The sequence below is a fragment of the Macaca nemestrina genome, chromosome 6, assembly GCF_043159975.1.
Source record: "Macaca nemestrina isolate mMacNem1 chromosome 6, mMacNem.hap1, whole genome shotgun sequence".
Lineage (NCBI taxonomy): Eukaryota > Metazoa > Chordata > Mammalia > Primates > Cercopithecidae > Macaca > Macaca nemestrina.
Window position 1 is genome coordinate 102,094,165 of NC_092130.1, and position 17,112 is coordinate 102,111,276.

The 17,112-nt window shown below is 37.2% G+C and overlaps 1 protein-coding gene across 7 annotated transcripts in view; it reads left to right on the top strand.

Moving 5' to 3' along the window:
• LOC105475144 (family with sequence similarity 169 member A) overlaps window positions 1–17,112 on the top strand; it is an 89,632-nt gene that overhangs the window by 10,949 nt on the left and 61,571 nt on the right. For all 7 annotated transcript variants that reach the window (XR_983161.3, XM_011730176.3, XM_011730175.3 and 4 more), the window contains exon 2: window positions 15,976–16,110. Coding sequence is in view for 6 of the 7 variants with exons in the window: in XM_011730176.3 (XP_011728478.1) it covers window positions 15,979–16,110 (132 nt within the window). In the remaining variant the exon portion in view is untranslated. The remainder of the gene's footprint in view (window positions 1–15,975; window positions 16,111–17,112) is intronic.

Below are 17,112 nucleotides of genomic sequence, written 5' to 3' on the forward strand. Positions count from 1 at the left end.
TAGTAATCAAAACAGCATGGTACCAGCATAAAAACAGACATGTAGATCAATGGAACAGAATAGAGAACCCAGAAATAAATCTCTGTACATCTACAGTGAACTCATTTTTGACAAAGGTAACAAGAACATATATTGGGGAAAGGAAAATCTCTTCAATAAATGGTGCTGGGAATACTGGATATCCATATGCAGAAGAATGAAACTAGACCCGTATCTCTTGCCATATACAAAAACCAAATCAAGAAGGACTAAAAACTGAATCTAAGACCTCAAACTATGAAACTGTTAACGTAAAACATTGGGAAAACTCTCCAGGGCATAGGAGTGGGCAAAGATTACATGAGCAGTACTCCACAAGACAGGCAACCAAAGCAGAAATGGATAAGTGGGATCATGTCAAGTTAAAAAGCTTCTGCATAGCAAAGGAAACAGCAAGGTGAAGAGACAACCCACAGAATGGGAGAAAATATCTGCAAACTGTCTATCTGACAGGGAATTAATAACCGGAATATATAAGGAACTCAAGACAACTCAGTAGTTGAAAACACATAATATTCTGATTAAAAAATGAGCCAAACATCTGAGTAGATATTTCCTTAAAAAAAGACATACAAATAGCAAACTGGTATATGAAAAGGTACTCAACATCATTGATCATCAGCAGAATGGAAATCAAAACTACAATGAGGCCAGGCACCGTGGCTCATGCCTACAGGGTGGCTGAGGTGGACAGATTGCTTGAGCTTAGGAATTCGAGACCAGCCTGGGCAACATGGTGAAACCCCATCTCTACAAAAACTACCAAAAAATTAGCTGAATGTGGTGGTGCATACCTGTGGTCCCAGCTACTTGGAAGGTTGAGGTAGGAGGATCTCTTGGGCCTAGGAGATTGAGGCTGCAGTGAGCAGCGATTGCATCACCACATTCCAGCCTGGACAACAGAGTAGACCATGTCTCAAAAACAAAAGCAAAAACCAACAAAAAACAAACTACAGGGAGATATCTCACCCCAGTTAAAATGGCTTTCATCCAAAAGACAGGCAATAACGAATGCTGGTGAGGATGTAGAGAAAATGGAACCCTCTTATACTGTTGGTGGGAATGTAAATTACTATAACCACTATGGAGAACAGTTTAGAGGTTCCTTGCAATTTAAAAATAGAGCTACCATATAATCCAGCAATCCCACGGCTTGATATATACCCAAAAGAAAGAAATAAATCAGTATATCAAAGAGATTTCTGCACTCCCATGTTTATTGCAGCACTATTCATAATAGCTAAGATTTGAAAGCAACTTGAGTGTCAATCATCGAATGAATGGGTAAAGAAAATATGGTACATATACACAATAGAGTATTATTCAGACATAAAAAGGAATGAGATCCTATCATTTGCAACAACAGAGATGGAACTTGAGATCATTATGTTAAGTAAAATAAGCCAGGCACAGAAAGACAAACTTTGCATGCTCTCATTTATGGGAGCTAAAAACATTAAAACAATTAAATTCATGGAGATGGAGCGTAGAGTGATGGTCACCAGAGGCTGGGAAGGGTAGTGGGTGGTCCAGGGAAGTGGGTCTGGTCAATGGGTGCAAAAACATATTAGATTGAATGAAGAAGATCTAGCGCTTGATAGCTCAACATTGTGATGACAGTCAACAATTTATTCCACTTTTAAAAATAAAGTGTGATTGGATTGTTTGTGACACAAAGGATAAATGCTTCAGGTGATGGATGTGATTATTATTATTATTTTTGACATAGAGTCTTGCTCTGTCACCCAGGCTGGAGTGTGGTGGTGCAGTCTTGGCTCACTGCAACCCCCGCCTCCCAGATTCAAGCAGTTCTTCTGCCTCAGCCTCTTGAGTAGTTAAGACTACAGGCATCCGCAACCATACCTGGCTAATTTTTTGTATTTTTAGTAGAGACGAGGTTTCACCATGTTAGCCAAGCTGGTCTTGAACTCCTAACCTCAGGTGATCTGCCCATCTTGGCCTTCCAAAGTGCTGGGATTAAAGGTGTGAGCCACTGTGCCTGACCTTATGTGATTATTTACCCTGATGTGATTATTATGCATTGTATCCTGGATCAAAATATCTCATGTACCCCATAAATATATACACTGTTATGTACCCACAAAAATTAAAAATAAAAGATATATTGGGTAGGCATTTTACTTCGTCAGTTGTTATATTTCCTATTTTTTTTTTAACTTTAGCTTTAAAACACTTGACTTCATTTTTATTGCGTAGTAACCATTTAAAAATTCTGAAGAAGAGGGGTCACGGCGTTTAGATATAGAAAAGTCTGAAGAAACTTTATTACAAGGTTTAAAAACATTTAACTCCTAAGGAGTGACTGAATAATCTGGTTGTTATATTCTATAATTGTATTACACTTAGATACATCATGGATTACGTTGGCCTTTTGTCTTGACCTTTAAACCTGGCCACCAGGTTAAACTCCTCTGGAGACAGATCGTGTAGGCTCATAGCTGAACTCGGCCACTTCCTAGCTGTGTGAACTTGGACAGCTTACTTAACCTCTCCACATCTGAGGCTCCTCATTCAGAAAGTGTGTATAGGAATACCTGATTCATAGGATCATTTCGAGGAATGAGATGTGTAGAGTGTTTCAACACAATGCAAGGTGCAAGATAAGCAATCAGTAAATTTGGTGGTTCTCTTGTTATTATCATCAGAAAATACATTCTGAGTTTAAAAAAATGATTGTAAATGACATTTTGAGGTTGTTATCCTTTTGTAAATTAAGACCTTTCTTCCTAGTTTCCATCTCCAGGTGAGCTGTAAGTGCTTGGAAGGAAAGTAATCAATTGTAGACCTGTATGACAGTAATCAACTGTAGACCTGTAGATCGCTGACAGCTGATCATTTGGCTCATCCTCACTTTTTACCTGTGCTGAAAAAGTAGATTATTTCTCTCTGTAGTTCTGAGCCTGGTAGGAGAGACAGATGAAGAAAAATGAACATTATTATGTATTATGTATTGTTATGTGATAAGTATATTAAAAGATTTATGCACAAGGTACTTACCATAACAGTCCCTCAACTTGTCTCCCTTCATTTCTTCCTACCAATCCAATCTATATGGAGCTGTCAGATAATTTGTCTTAAAGAATAGCCTTGAATGTCTCTTTCATGCCCGAGGTCCCTTAATGGCCTGCTGCTTGTATACCAAGTGAGGTCTAAACTCTTTAATCTGGGATTCTTGGCCTGCTATGTTCTCTGCTTAATCTATTTTCCTAGTACTTTCACCACCATTTGTCTTTATATACCTTAATTCTCTTGGTAAATCCAACTGCTTGCCATTCTTGATATGCTTTCAGTCATCCATTCAGCATATTCTTTTTTTTTTTTTTTTTTGTGAGACTCCGCCTCACAAAAAAAAAAAAAAAAGAAGGCACGATTTCAGCTCACTGCAACCTCTGCCTCCTGGGTTCACGCCATTCTCCTGCCTCAGCCTCCCAAGTAGCTGGGACTACAGGTGCTCGTCACCACGCCCGGCCAATTTTTTGTATTTTTAGTAGAGATGGGGTTTCATCGTATTAGCCATGATGGTCTCGATCTCCTGACCTCATGATCCTCCCGCCTCAGCCTCTGAAAGTGCTGGGATTACAGGCGTGAGCCACCGCGCCCGGCCTCAGCATGTTTTTTTTAGGGTCTTCCCCGCTATCTGCCTGTTGAAAGGCCGTCTGTTACTTTTTATCTAGCAGCATGTTCTTGTTCATCTGTGGCAGCTCTTCCTCCTAGCACCAGTGTGTGGTTTATTTATACAAACTTTTATTCAGTCATTCATTTATTTAGTAAATATGCTTTGAAGTTAAATAAGACTACTATCTCTTGTCCTTTCTTCCCATGGGCCTGCTACCAATGAGAGGTAAGAATTGTACTGAATCTGGGTAAATAAGCCCACCTGAGTTTGCAAGAGAGTAGCATGAGCAGGTTAATGAGGCCGTGGCTCCAAGTACAGAGTTGGAGAGGCCCAAAAGGACAGAATTAGAGAATCTGTGGTTTAGAGGCTGACATTTTTCCAAATTGCTGAGATACTCTGCTACATAGTGGCAGCCCATGGTTATATTTCTTAGTTGTCTAGTGAAAATACTAGGGAGTTTGGTCGAGTAGTGGTGGGGATTGTGACTCAGCAGAATATTTCGCAAATGGTATGCCAAAATTAAGTGCCAAGTTTTGTTTTGTTTTTGCTTTTGATGTAAGTTAGACATGTTTCCTTTAAAATCAAAACATCAGTCTTCATTGTTCTAAATGAGACAAATCTCTGCTATTTTATGTTAAAAATATCTACAACAGTGAACATATAGTTTAGACTCCTGTTTTTAAAAATTGGTTGTATCCTGGAGGTTTACTATGTCCAACCCCTTTTAACTTTAATAAAGTCCCTGTATAGTCAGATACGTGGTAGAGAAGCTAGGATAATGTAAGGAATTTTATATTGTCAATGTTGAAATGGACACAGTTTTATGGTTTATTAATTTAAGTACTTATTTTATCTTTCCTGATCTTTGTACACTGCAGATTATATTTAGTAGTCTGGGTTGTGAAGTACCAGAGTTGCTGACACATTCCACAGGCAAATGTATTACTTTACTGTACTATGGTATGTAGTAGAGTCATGTGGAAGCTTCAATTACAAGCCCATTTCTGTTTCTTTCTCTCTTAAATATCTATTAATTTATTGTTAGACTTCTGCAAATGTTTCGAGGCGTGTAAGTAGCATTCTCTATATCCTGCTCATAGAATATAGATAGTAAGATAATGATTTATTATCCATTCCGGGTGTGGTAATTCAGTTTGTATTTTGTGTTCCAGCTGTTGAGCACCTTTGAAATAATCTTTTTTTTTTTTTTTTTTTTTTGAGACGGAGTCACGCTCTGTTGCCCAGGCTGGAGTGCAGTGGTGTGATCTCAGCTCACTGCAACCTCCGCCTCCCGGGTTCAAGCAATTCTCCTGCCTCGGCCTCCCCAGTAGCTGGGACTATGGGTGCCTGCTACCATGCCCGGCTAATTTTTATATTTTTAGTAGAGATGGGGTTTTGCCATGTTGGCCAGGCTGGTCTCAAACTCATGACCTCAGGTGATCCACCCGCCTTGATCTCCCGAGGTGCGGGATTACAGGCGTGAGCCACTGCTCCCGGCCTCTTTATGAGTTTCATTTCAGCCTTATAAGTCCTGCTTTGCCTCCCCAGGATAGAACACTAAAAGCTCATATTCTGTCTCCCTTGGAATTAGGATGGAGGCGTGTAACCCAAATTTTGCCTATCACATGTATCCAAGAGAGACTGCCCTGCAAAGTGAGCTACTGGAGGAAGGAGGCCGTAAGGGGATTTGACTTTCTTCTTTTGTGTTTCCTCCCTTGGGGCCCTCTCGTCTTCCTTCACCCTACCAGGAGTAATTACTGTTAACAGTATAATGTATCCTTCCAGACTTTGCTGTACAAACATATTAATCTTTTCAAAAACTTAGCTGGGTGTGGTGGCATGTGCCTGTAGTCTTAGCCATTCAGGAGGCTAATGTAAGAGGATTTTTGAGTCCAGAAGTTTGAGGCTATAGTGAGCTGTGGTCGTGCCACTGCACTGCAGCCTGGGTGACAGAGTGAGAGTCTGTCTCTAACAACAAACAAAAACAAAGCAAAAAACGAATGCAAGTAGGCGTTTTTTCAAAAAAAGAAGTTGAGTGTTTTTGATGTTTGTTTTCCTGTTTTATGAATTTTCTATTCATGCCCTTTGTCTATTTATTTACATCTTAGCTTAAAAAAAAAAAACACTGCATTATTCGTCTGTATTAAGGTATTAGATTGTATAAGTCATATTGGTTACAATTTCCTCTGAGTTTTTTCTTTTTAGATGCAAAAGTTTTGGGCAGGGTGCGGTGGCTCACACCTGTAATCCCAGCACTTTGGGAGGCCGAGGCGGGCAGATCACCTGAGGTCAGGAGTTCGAGACCAGCCTGACCAACATGGGGAAACCCCATCTCCACTAAAAATACAAAAAATATTAGCTGGGCATGGTGGCATGTGCCTATAATACCAGCTACTTGGGAGGCTGAGATGGGAGAGTTGCTTTAACTGGGGGACGAAGCTGCAGCTAGCTGAGATCCCACTACTACACTCCAGCCTGGGTGATGGGAGTGAGACTCTGTCTCAAAAAAAAAAAGTTTTGATTGATTTTTCAGTTATTAGTTGCAGCAGTTTATTCCTTTCTCAACCAGAAGGAATTTTCCTCTATGTGTTCTGTATGTTCAGGTAATTTGCCCCTGGTTACACAGCTAGTAATCCAGTTTGGCTCAAGAACAAGCTCTCTTAACCAGTATTTTATACCACCTTTCACACACTCTCAAAATCCTTTGCAATATAGCTGGATTTTGCTTTTGAAGGCCTAAAACATGCCAAATACACAGTACTTTTCATGCTTAAATGATTTCTTATCCAGGAGCATTTTCCTGTACAGGGAGAGAGAATTAAACTTTGAGTTGGAAAGAATACTTGGAAGACTTCCTCTGACATATATTAAGCAATCTTTAATCATATTAGGGCTGCCTAAGGTGCTGTGCTTTCAGACATACCAATATAATGGAAAAAAATGAACATCGGAGTCGGACTGCCGGGTTCAAATACTAGGTCTGCTGCTTACTAGTGTGCCCTTGAACAAGTTACTCAGCCACTTTGTGTCTTTGTTTCCTTTTTGGCCAAGTGAAGAGAATTAAAACACCCACCTCATGGGTTTTTGATAAAAGTTACATCAGGTAATACAAATGAAGTGTTCAGAATAGAACCTGGCACATAGTCCACTATCGGATTAGTGGTTATAACTTCAAAAGACGGTTTTGCTTCCTACTTGAAATAAGAAGAGCCAACAGGTATGAATCCCATTCAGCTTCCTGCTCCATTACCTAATTTATAGGCAGTCCTAACCCATCCATAATTAAATGTTTTTACTTTCTCAGAAAACAGAAAAGGATTGCTGAACAGTGTTGAGGCCCATTTGAGATTTTGATAGTTGTAGCAGTTATTTTTGTCATATTCAAAAACTCAGCTTTCATAGTAGAAAAAGGTGAGTGGTTAGAGGAATCTAGCATTTAGGACCTTGGGGCAGGAGCGATAGAAGAATAAGTAAGTAAGGTAAAGATGATGAACCGATGTAGTACAGGGCCCAGGTTAATTAGAGAAGGAAATGATGTTAGAAAACAGGCCGGGCGTGGTGGCTCAAGCCTGTAATCCCAGCACTTTGGGAGGCCGAGATCGGCAGATCACGAGGTCAGCAGATCAAGACCATCCTGGCTAACCCGGTGAAACCCCGTCTCTACTAAAAAAATACAGAAAACTAGCCGGGCGAGGTGGCGGGCGCCTGTAGTCCCAGCTACTCGGGAGGCTGAGGCAGGAGAATGGTGTAAACCCGGGAGGCGGAGCTTGCAGTGAGCTGAGATCCAGCCACTGCACTCCAGCCTGGGCGACAGAGCGAGACTCCGTCTCGAAAAAAAAAAGAAAACAGAAAAGGGAGGAAGCGAGAGGAATCATAATAAGGTTCAGAAATAAGGTTGAGAGCGTTGCTGATTATGTTGCCTGGATACCTAACCTATTCTCAGTGTTGGAGAGACAATTGTGAGAGGTAGGATCATGACTTGGATTGGTTGAGATAATTATTTTTTTTTGCTTGAGAATTCTTTCAGCTCTGTAGTGTACATATTTTTTTTTTTTGGATCTGCCTCTCCCCACAAAGCCCCGAAATAATAACAGTAACCTGTAAGAATCATGAAATAACTTAGGAGCTGAACATGTGGAATATGTTCCCCTCTTGGAAGAATATAGTTGGCATCCAGTAATCAACAATAAGTAGGGAAAAAATCACAATAATATAAATTTGTTTTCTAACTCTTTTCATTCTTAAGGGTATTCATTCTGTCAAATATATAATTTTTTTGGGAAAAAAGGAATTATTAAAAGGTAGATACAATATAGCAGATGCTGATGATCTTAGATCTCTTATATAAGAGGTCTTGGTATTATGTCTTTTATACAGCTTACCCTGGATTAATGAGCATACCATTTGCTTAATTTGTAAATTAGTTTGGACACTTTTTACACTTCGCTGTCCATTCTGTGTCAGTTTTTTGATGAGTTCACTTAAGGCTACATTAAGCTTTCTCATTCATGTAGAATCTAGTTAGGCCTTTTGGTTTATCTCATGGACAGAGCATAAAGTACTTGACAGAATTTGATCTGACAGCTTTACAGTTACGTAACATAGAACAGAAGCTTAAAAACAACAAAAAAGAGAAGCAAGGGATTTATCATAGCAACCTATATTTCTCTCTGGAACTTTACCACCCTTCCACTGTCTCTCTAGACTAGTAGCAGAACTACTGTTAGGCTAGCAGTTTACATAGTCTTAAATTAACCAAGACTCCAAAACAAACAAAAAAACAATTCCAAGCATTTAGAGGTGAGAAGGTCTTTAGGATCATCCTGTCCAGTTGCATCACGTTACCAATGAGAGTACAGAAGCCTAAAGAGGGTAAGTAACTTGCCTGTGGTCATAAAGCTAGTTAGTGGCAGAGCCGACCCCACAGCCTAGGTCACAGAATTACAATTCTACTGCTCTTTCTGGTGTAATATGTGAATAGAATATTTAATGGTATCATTATATTTTACAAAAGAAAATGTTATGTAACCATGACAAATACTATATTTGATTTTGCATATTTAATAAAAAATAATTAAAAGTATATCTGATTGCCTGGGTTCATATTTCTTTAGCCTCACTAGTGGTATGATGTTAGTCAAGTCTCTTGAATTCCAAAACTGTTTCTTCATTTATCAAATGCGGCAGATAGGAGTTCTTTGTTATATAGTAAATGTGACAGTCTCTAAAGCCTGATAAAGGGATATTTCTCAGTAAATGTTACCTGCGGCTGTTACTGATTTATAATAATAGTTTCTAATTCTTTCATCTTCCTTTAAATTCAAATAAAATTTAGCACTGAGAATGACTGGAAACAAAAGTAATGGATTTAAGAACAGATTTGCAAACATAAAAATATTTTAGAAGAGAGATATAGGTGTGTGTGTGTCTGGGCCTTTGGAATTAGGGAAGTGTTTTCTGGTTTTTTAAATATTAAAAGCTATGATGGATATAGTTGTTTTTTTTTTAAATTTATTTATTATTATTATACTTTAAGTTGTAGGGTACATGTGCATAACGTGCAGGTTTGTTACATATGTATACTTGTGCCATGTTGCTGTGCTGCACCCATCAACTCGTCATTTACATCAGGTATAACTCCCAATGCAATCCCTCCCCCTCCCCCCTCCCCATGATAGGCCCCGGTGTGTGATGTTCCCCTTCCTGAGTCCGAGTGATCTCATTGTTCAGTTCCCACCTATGAGTGAGAACATGCGGTGTTTGGTTTTCTGTTCTTGTGATAGTTTGCTAAGAATGATGCATTCCAGCTGCATCCAAGTCCCTACAAAGGACTCAAACTCATCCTTTTTTATGGCTGCATAGTATTCCATGGTGTATATGTGCCACATTTTCTTAATCCAATCTGTCACTGATGGACATTTGGGTTGATTCCAAGTCTTTGTTATTGTGAATAGTGCTGCAATAAACATACGTGTGCATGTGTCTTTATAGCAGCATAATTTATAATCCTTTGGGTATATACCCAGTAATGGGATGGCTGGGTCATATGGTACATCTAGTTCTAGATCCTTGAGGAATCGCCATACTGTTTTCCATAATGGTTGAACTAGTTTACAGTCCCACCAACAGTGTAAAAGTGTTCCTATTTCTCCACATCCTCTCCAGCACCTGTTGTTTCCTGACTTTTTAATGATTGCCATTCTAACTGGTGTGAGATGGTATCTCATTGTGGTTTTGATTTGCATTTCTCTGATGGCCAGTGATGATGAGCATTTTTTCATGTGTCTGTTGGCTGTATGAATGTCTTCTTTTGAGAAATGTCTGTTCATATCCTTTGCCCACTTTTTGATGGGGGATATAGTTGTTTTTAAACAGTGTTCAGAAATCACAATATCTAAGGGGTTTCTCCCCTGGTGTTCTTCTGTATGCAAATTTGAGGGTATCTAAATTGTCAGACTCCAGGACACAGGGTTGTTTTGTATTTAAATAACATTTTGTATATTAAAAAATAATCTTTGACGATAATAAAAATAAGCCCAGAAGTTATTTTTTCTGTTAAAAAACCCTACTTGAAAAAGAGAATGAAGAATCACTAATTTTTATTTTCATACTTTAGTGATGTTCTACTTGCCTTTGACCTGTAGTAATGTCTTTTTGTATAGTGCTGTGTTTTCGAATGTGCTGACATACTATTGGCAATTTGGTAGATATCTTAAGATTATATTCAGGTGAACACTTCTAGGAAATTTAATGCTGATTAGGAAAGTGTATAATCTAATATATCAAATTGGTGGTTTCATAGGTCTTAGTATTTTTCCCTTTATTGTTGCACGCAAGTCTTAATAGTTTAGGGTTAAAATGTTTCTAAAAAAGTGAGTTGAGATTCTGATACATGCTACAACGTGGACGAACCTTGTGACCATTATGCACAGTGACATAAATGTGACACAAAAGGACAGTTATCCTATAATTTCACTTAAATGTTCTTAGAATACTCCATTTCATAAACAGGAAGTAAAATAGAGGTTACCAGGGGCTGGTGGGAGGAAGGAATGGATAGTTACTGTTTAATGGGTACAGACCATGTTTAGGGTGATGAAAAAGTTCTGGAAATGGGTAGTGGTGCTGGTTGCACAACATTGTGAGTATACTGAACTGTATACTTAAAAGTGGTTAAAATGCTAAATTTTGTTATGTATATTTTATCACAATTATAAAAGGGGAGCAGGGATGGGATGAGAGGAGTGCTTTTTTTTTTTTAAGTGAATTGAGAAAAATATTAGATAGTGATATAGGCACTTGACACTCAGAAAAATGTTGATGGTGGTATGCAAATTATTGAAGTTTGGACAACACTGAGATAGAGGAAAGATCAGTGGACTTAGGACTTAGGGATACCTGTCCTGTGTTCCAGTCTCACCCCTGCCATGACCTAATAGGGTGGGCCTGTACACCACTCTTATCTAAGGCCTGTTAGGGCCTCACACAGTGGCTTACACCTGTAATCACACTGGAGGCTGAGGCAGAAGGATCGCTTGAACCCAGGAGTTTGAGACCAGCCTGGGCAACGTAGGGAGACCTCGTCTCTATAAAAAAATACAAACTAGCTGGGTGTGATGGTGTGTGCTTGTGGTGTAAGCTACTTGGGAGGCTGAGGCCAAGACTTCCAAGACTATTTGCTACCCTAAAGTTCTCTGATTGTATGTTATGACTTTGGATCCTTTATTTAGATGACCTAGTTTGCTTATTTAATAGAATTTTATCCTTTTCAATGATCAAACTAAAATAAAATGCATATTTAGAATTTTAAATATGAAATTAGCATTTAAAATCTTCTAAGAACCATAGTATCATAGTAACAGTAGGTGAAAAAGAAATCACTTGTGAACTTGAACTTGCTATTCTATAAAACTCATGTCCATTTTGTATTCTTTATGCTGCCATATTATTTTTATATGGTTGTGATTGACCATGCTTTTATAGACAAAGTTTCTGGAAGCAGTCTTCAAATACAAATTTCCATTTCATGCTTTAGATTACAATTGCTCTTAGTAAATGAAAAATTTAAATGTGTTTCATCCATACTTCGTTTTGGTAGCTAATATTCAGGTGAATCTTTTGAATTGATTTAAGTGGAATGCTGTGACATTAATCCTCTTGAGCCTCATCTAGTCAATGATATGGTATAATAAATGTCTCAGTGCTTTACTTGGATATTTGAGTCTTTGATACAATTATTTGGACATTATATATTTGGGATCTTCTCTGTAAGAGAAGAAAAACAGTTACTACGTTCTGTTTTCCTAGTCATACTTCTTTTATCCACTATTGACCATTTGTTTTGTGTTTATAATTTCATCTACAGTTTTAATCTTCATTGGAATTGTTAGATCTGACTGTAGAACATAATATTATATTTCCATAGTTTACTTTTACATATTGAATTTGATAGAAATACAAATATTTGCCCAAGCTAACAAAGAAGCTTCCTTCACAAATAGAGCTACTGTTTTATTTTGTGATCCTTTTCTAACTATAACATCTTACTTGCATAAGCTCCTGGTTGATCTCTCTCGAAATTCATAGGCTATTTAAAAGTTGACTGGAAATCTTGTGGTATTACTTCCAAATCATTTCACAGATTTTTCTTACCTTCTCTTTAATTTAGACATTTACATTTACTAACAGTTGAAATGAATTTGTACTTTCTGTTTTTAAGTTTTGATTTTTAAAAATCAATTTGATTTAAAAGTGTACATATTTATATAAAATTAGGCTCCCAACCATATGTACATCAAGTTTTAAAGTCCTTAGGACCTAAATTTCAGATTAGGGTAAAAATAGTTCCTCTTATCATCATCATATCTTCAAAATTCAGAAAAACATAATTATTAACTGTTATGGTATATGTCAGTCCTGTGTCTTTTTTTGAAGTTTCTCTCATATTTCCATTAGATTTTCAGTTTCTTGCCTTCTAATATTTTTGTGATAAAATAAGTTTGAAGGTCATTTCAAAGAGGAAAGTAACTTTTAGTTGATCTTCTGCCTTCCCCTTTGTAAAACTGTTTTAAATAAAAATTGAAGAGGTTATTGGGTAAATGCAAACTAGGTAACTTTTAAAAGAAGATATTCTGTACAACTTTATACTTCCTTTAAGAACTAATAGCTTAGTATTTGATGTCTCATAAGTTTATTTTTTTATTTTTTATTTTTTTGAGACGGAGTCTTGCTCTGTCACCCAGGCTGAATTGCAGTGGTGTGATCTTGGCTCACTGTGTACTCCATCTCCTGGGTTCAGGCGATTCTCCTGCCTCAGCCTCCTGAATACCTGGGACTACAGGCATGCACCACGACGGCCAGCTAACTTTTTGTGTTTTCAGTAGAGACGGGGTTTCACTGTGTTAGCCAGGATGGTCTCCATCTCCTGACCTCGTGGTCTGCCTGCCTCAGCCTCCCAAAGGGCTGGGATTACAGGTGTGAGCCACCGCGCCCCACCCATATGTTTATTTTTTATTTAACTTTTTATCATAGAAATTTTTCTTTTCTTTTCTTTTCTTTTTTTTTTTGAGACAAGGTCCCACTCTGTTGCCCAGGCTGGCACGATCATACCTCACTGCATCATCAAACTCCTGGGCTCAGGTAATTATCTCACCTCAGCCTCCTGAGTAGCTGGGACTATAGGCACATACCACCATACCCAGCTAATTTTCATATTTTTTGTAGAGCCAAGGTCTCACTATGTTGCCCATGCTGGTCTCGATCTTCTGAGCTCAAGCGATCCATCCTCCTTGGCCTCCCAAAGTGCTGGGATTACAGGCATGAGCCACTGTGCCTGGCCTTGTCATGGAAATTTTCAGGAGTAAGCAAATCAGGATACCCTCTGCAATGCATTGACGTGTCTTTTAAGTTACTTTTAATTTATATTTTCTTTCCATCTTACTTTTTTTCTGTAAACTCCATGTCATATATTTAGAAGAAACTGAGTTATTCTAAACTTGGTTGACTGCATACTTAAGGCATCATTTAACACATTTTTCTAATGGCTTGGTTAGATTTAGGTCCGATTTTCTTGTTGCATCACATCAGGATGCAGTAGGGTTGTCTCACTTTTGGTAACATTAGTTAGCCTGGGTATATAGACCTAACAACAATGACCACATATGTCTACCAGAAAACTCATGCGTGAGTGCTTATAGCAGCTTTATTCATAATTGCCAAATACTGGAAATAGCCAAATGTTCATCAACAGTAGAATGGGTAAATAAATTAACTGATAGATGCATCAGCATTCATGTTTCTCATGGAAGTAATGTTGAGTGAAGAGAGTTAACACAGTAAAGAGCATACTGAATGATTTCAAATATAAGAAGTTCAAAATGAATAAGCACATTAATGTCTCATTTAAAAATAAGATAGACGGATGAAATAATACTACCTATTAAAAAAGTCTTTTCCCCGCTAAATGAAATGTCTCTATTATTACATACTCAATTTCCATAGGTATGTGTATTTCTGTATCTTGTTCCATTTGTTTATTCACGTGCCTGTATCACATTGTTTTAATTATAGAAGTTTTATAAGATGTTTTAATCTCTGACAGGGTGCATTCTTCTAGCTATTTTTGCTTGTCCTTTCAAATTAATTTTGTAATCAACTTTTCTTCAGGAAACAATAAAACCTTAAAGGTATTTCATTAGGATTGCATTAAATTAGTAGATTATCTTAGGGAGATCCGGTACCTTTATGATGCTGAAGCTTCCAAGAACATGGTTTTTCTTTCCTCTTGTTCACTTTCAGGAATGCTTTGTAGTTTTCCTCATACAGATTTTATACTGTTTCTGTTGTTGATTTTAAGCCTATTTTGATTTTTGCTGTTGTAAATGAGGTCTTCATCTCTATTTATACTTTTTTTTTTTTCTATTTTTACTTTGCCTCCCCCCGCCCCTTATTTCTTCTTACTGTTATGTTGTATATATGAAGACCTGGTTTCTGTATGCTAATTTTATGTCCTATTTTACTAAATTTTCTTGTTGTTTGGAATAGTTTTTTCATGGATTTTTAAAAATTTTTCAGTTAAGTATATTATTTGCAAATAATAGATATGGCAGTAGCTTCACTTCTACCCTACTCCGACCCCGGTTATTATGCCTCTAATTGCTTTCTCTTGTCTAATTGCATTGATCATTGCTTACATAATATTATATAGTAGTGGAGTCCTTGTTTTTCTAATTGTTAGTGTTAAAACCTTTAGTGTTTCCCCATTAAAGCTCTGGCTTAAAAAACAAATAACGACAACAACAAAAAAAACCCAGCTATATAGGCCTGGCATAGTGGCTCAGTGTCTGTAATCCCAGCACTTTGGGAGGCCAAGGCAGAAGAATCTCTTGAGCCCAAGAGTTCAAGGTTGCATAGAACAACGATTGCACCAATGCCCTTGAGCCTGGGCCACAGAGCGAAACCCTATCTCAAAAAAAAAAAAAAAAAAAAAAAAAGCTATATATATGAGAAATATAACTTATATACCATAACATTCATCTGTTGCAACCGTACAATTCAGTGATTTTTTTTTTTGAGACACTCACTCTTTCATCCAGGCTGGAGTACAGTGGTGCGATCTTGGCTCACTGCAACCTCCACCTCCCGGGTTCAAGCGATTCTCTTGCCTCAGCCTCCCCGGTAGCTGGGATTACAGGCACCTGCCACCATGCCTGACTAATTTTTGTATTTTTATTAGAGACGGGGTTTCACTGTCTTGGCCAGGCTGGTCTTGAACTCCTGACCTCATGATCCACCTGCCTCAGCCCCCCAAAGTGCTGGGATTACAGATGTGAGCCACTGTCCCTGCGGTGATTTTTTAGATTTTTTGTTTGAAATTTATAGGGTTGTGCAGCTATCATCACAATCTAGAACATTTTCATTATTCCAAAAAGTTCCCTTGTGTCCTTTTACAGTGGCTTTTATGTTGAGTGGTTTATGAGAGTATATTTTATATGTGTATTTTTGTGTGTATGTACATATAAATATGTCCTATGCCTGTGTAACCATATTTATTGTTTAAGGAAGTATCTGTTAATTTATTTCATTGCCTGTTTTTAATACAAATGAATAATGTTTGAAAGTTTTCTTTTTGACATACATGGTTAAATCAGCAGGTTCAAGTTGTAGTCTGTGGGCATAGTGAAACAGAAAGATCTTGTTGCAACAAAATATGGCAACATTGTAGTAAAATTTATTTTCTGTGTGTAAAGGAAGATGGCATTTCATATTCTGAACCGTTTGTTCCATATTGTTTGTTAAAGAGGATGGCATTCCCTGTGGATATGCTGGAAAATTGCAGCCATGAGGAACTGGAAAATTCTGCTGAAGATTACATGTCAGATTTAAGGTGTGGGGACCCTGAAAATCCAGAGTGTTTTTCTCTTCTCAATATTACGGTAAGGTGTTCTGCAGTGATTGTCATCAATCTTTTCAGTCCAGTTTATACATGAAATAAATATCCTTTTTTAAAAAAATCCATTTTAAGTGTTAATCATTAATTTTTGAAATCTTTACAGAAATCTATTCAGTAAAATGGATAAATATTGATTGATCAGTTTTTAAAAAGACAAACTCCACAGGTTATTGCTATTTGACTTTATGTCTTTAAAATTATATGTGAGAAGTTCACCAGTTTTGCTAAGACTGTTTACTATATTTGAGCTACTTCAGGTTTACTTTAGATTTGGAATTTGTGAGTTTAGAAAATTGTTAAATTAAAAAATCAGCAAAATACTAAATTACCCATTTTTTGTGCCATGAATCTTTTCTCCCTTTTTCTAAAAAAGTAAAATCAAATTTTCTAGTCAGTAAATTATGATATTTTGTGATAGAAAGATCATTAGACTTGGAATCATTAGAGTTTCACTGTGAACTGTGGTGGACAAATTCCTTAACCTCTCTAGGCCTTGGATTTTTCTTCTGGAAATACTTAATTCTTGAGTCTTCCCCAGCACCAGTATTTTTATAATTCTCTGAATTGTAATGTTATCTCTAAATAGGGAATAAGTGTTGAATTAAGTGAAGGCAAAAACATATTAAAGCATATTAATAGCATGTATCTTCCCAGAAAAATTAATTTACTTGACTGCTTTTTTTTTTAACTAGAAAATGGGATGTCTTCCTCAAGTAGTCTAAATAACAGATAATAGATTATAGTTGTTTTTTAATGACTTTGTGGGCCATATTATAGCTTTGGTTTTTATTCAGATATGTGACTAGAACATAATATTTATTGAAACAACTTTTCATATTTTCCCTAAGACAATAAAATTATTCCAAAAGGGAAGTCTATTTGATTTACTCTTTTTTTTAGAGACTAGAAATAATGTCTCCTGTAAAATAAAGTTAATTAAAATTAACATAGGAAAAGTTTACTACTTGATAAAATATTTTTTTAA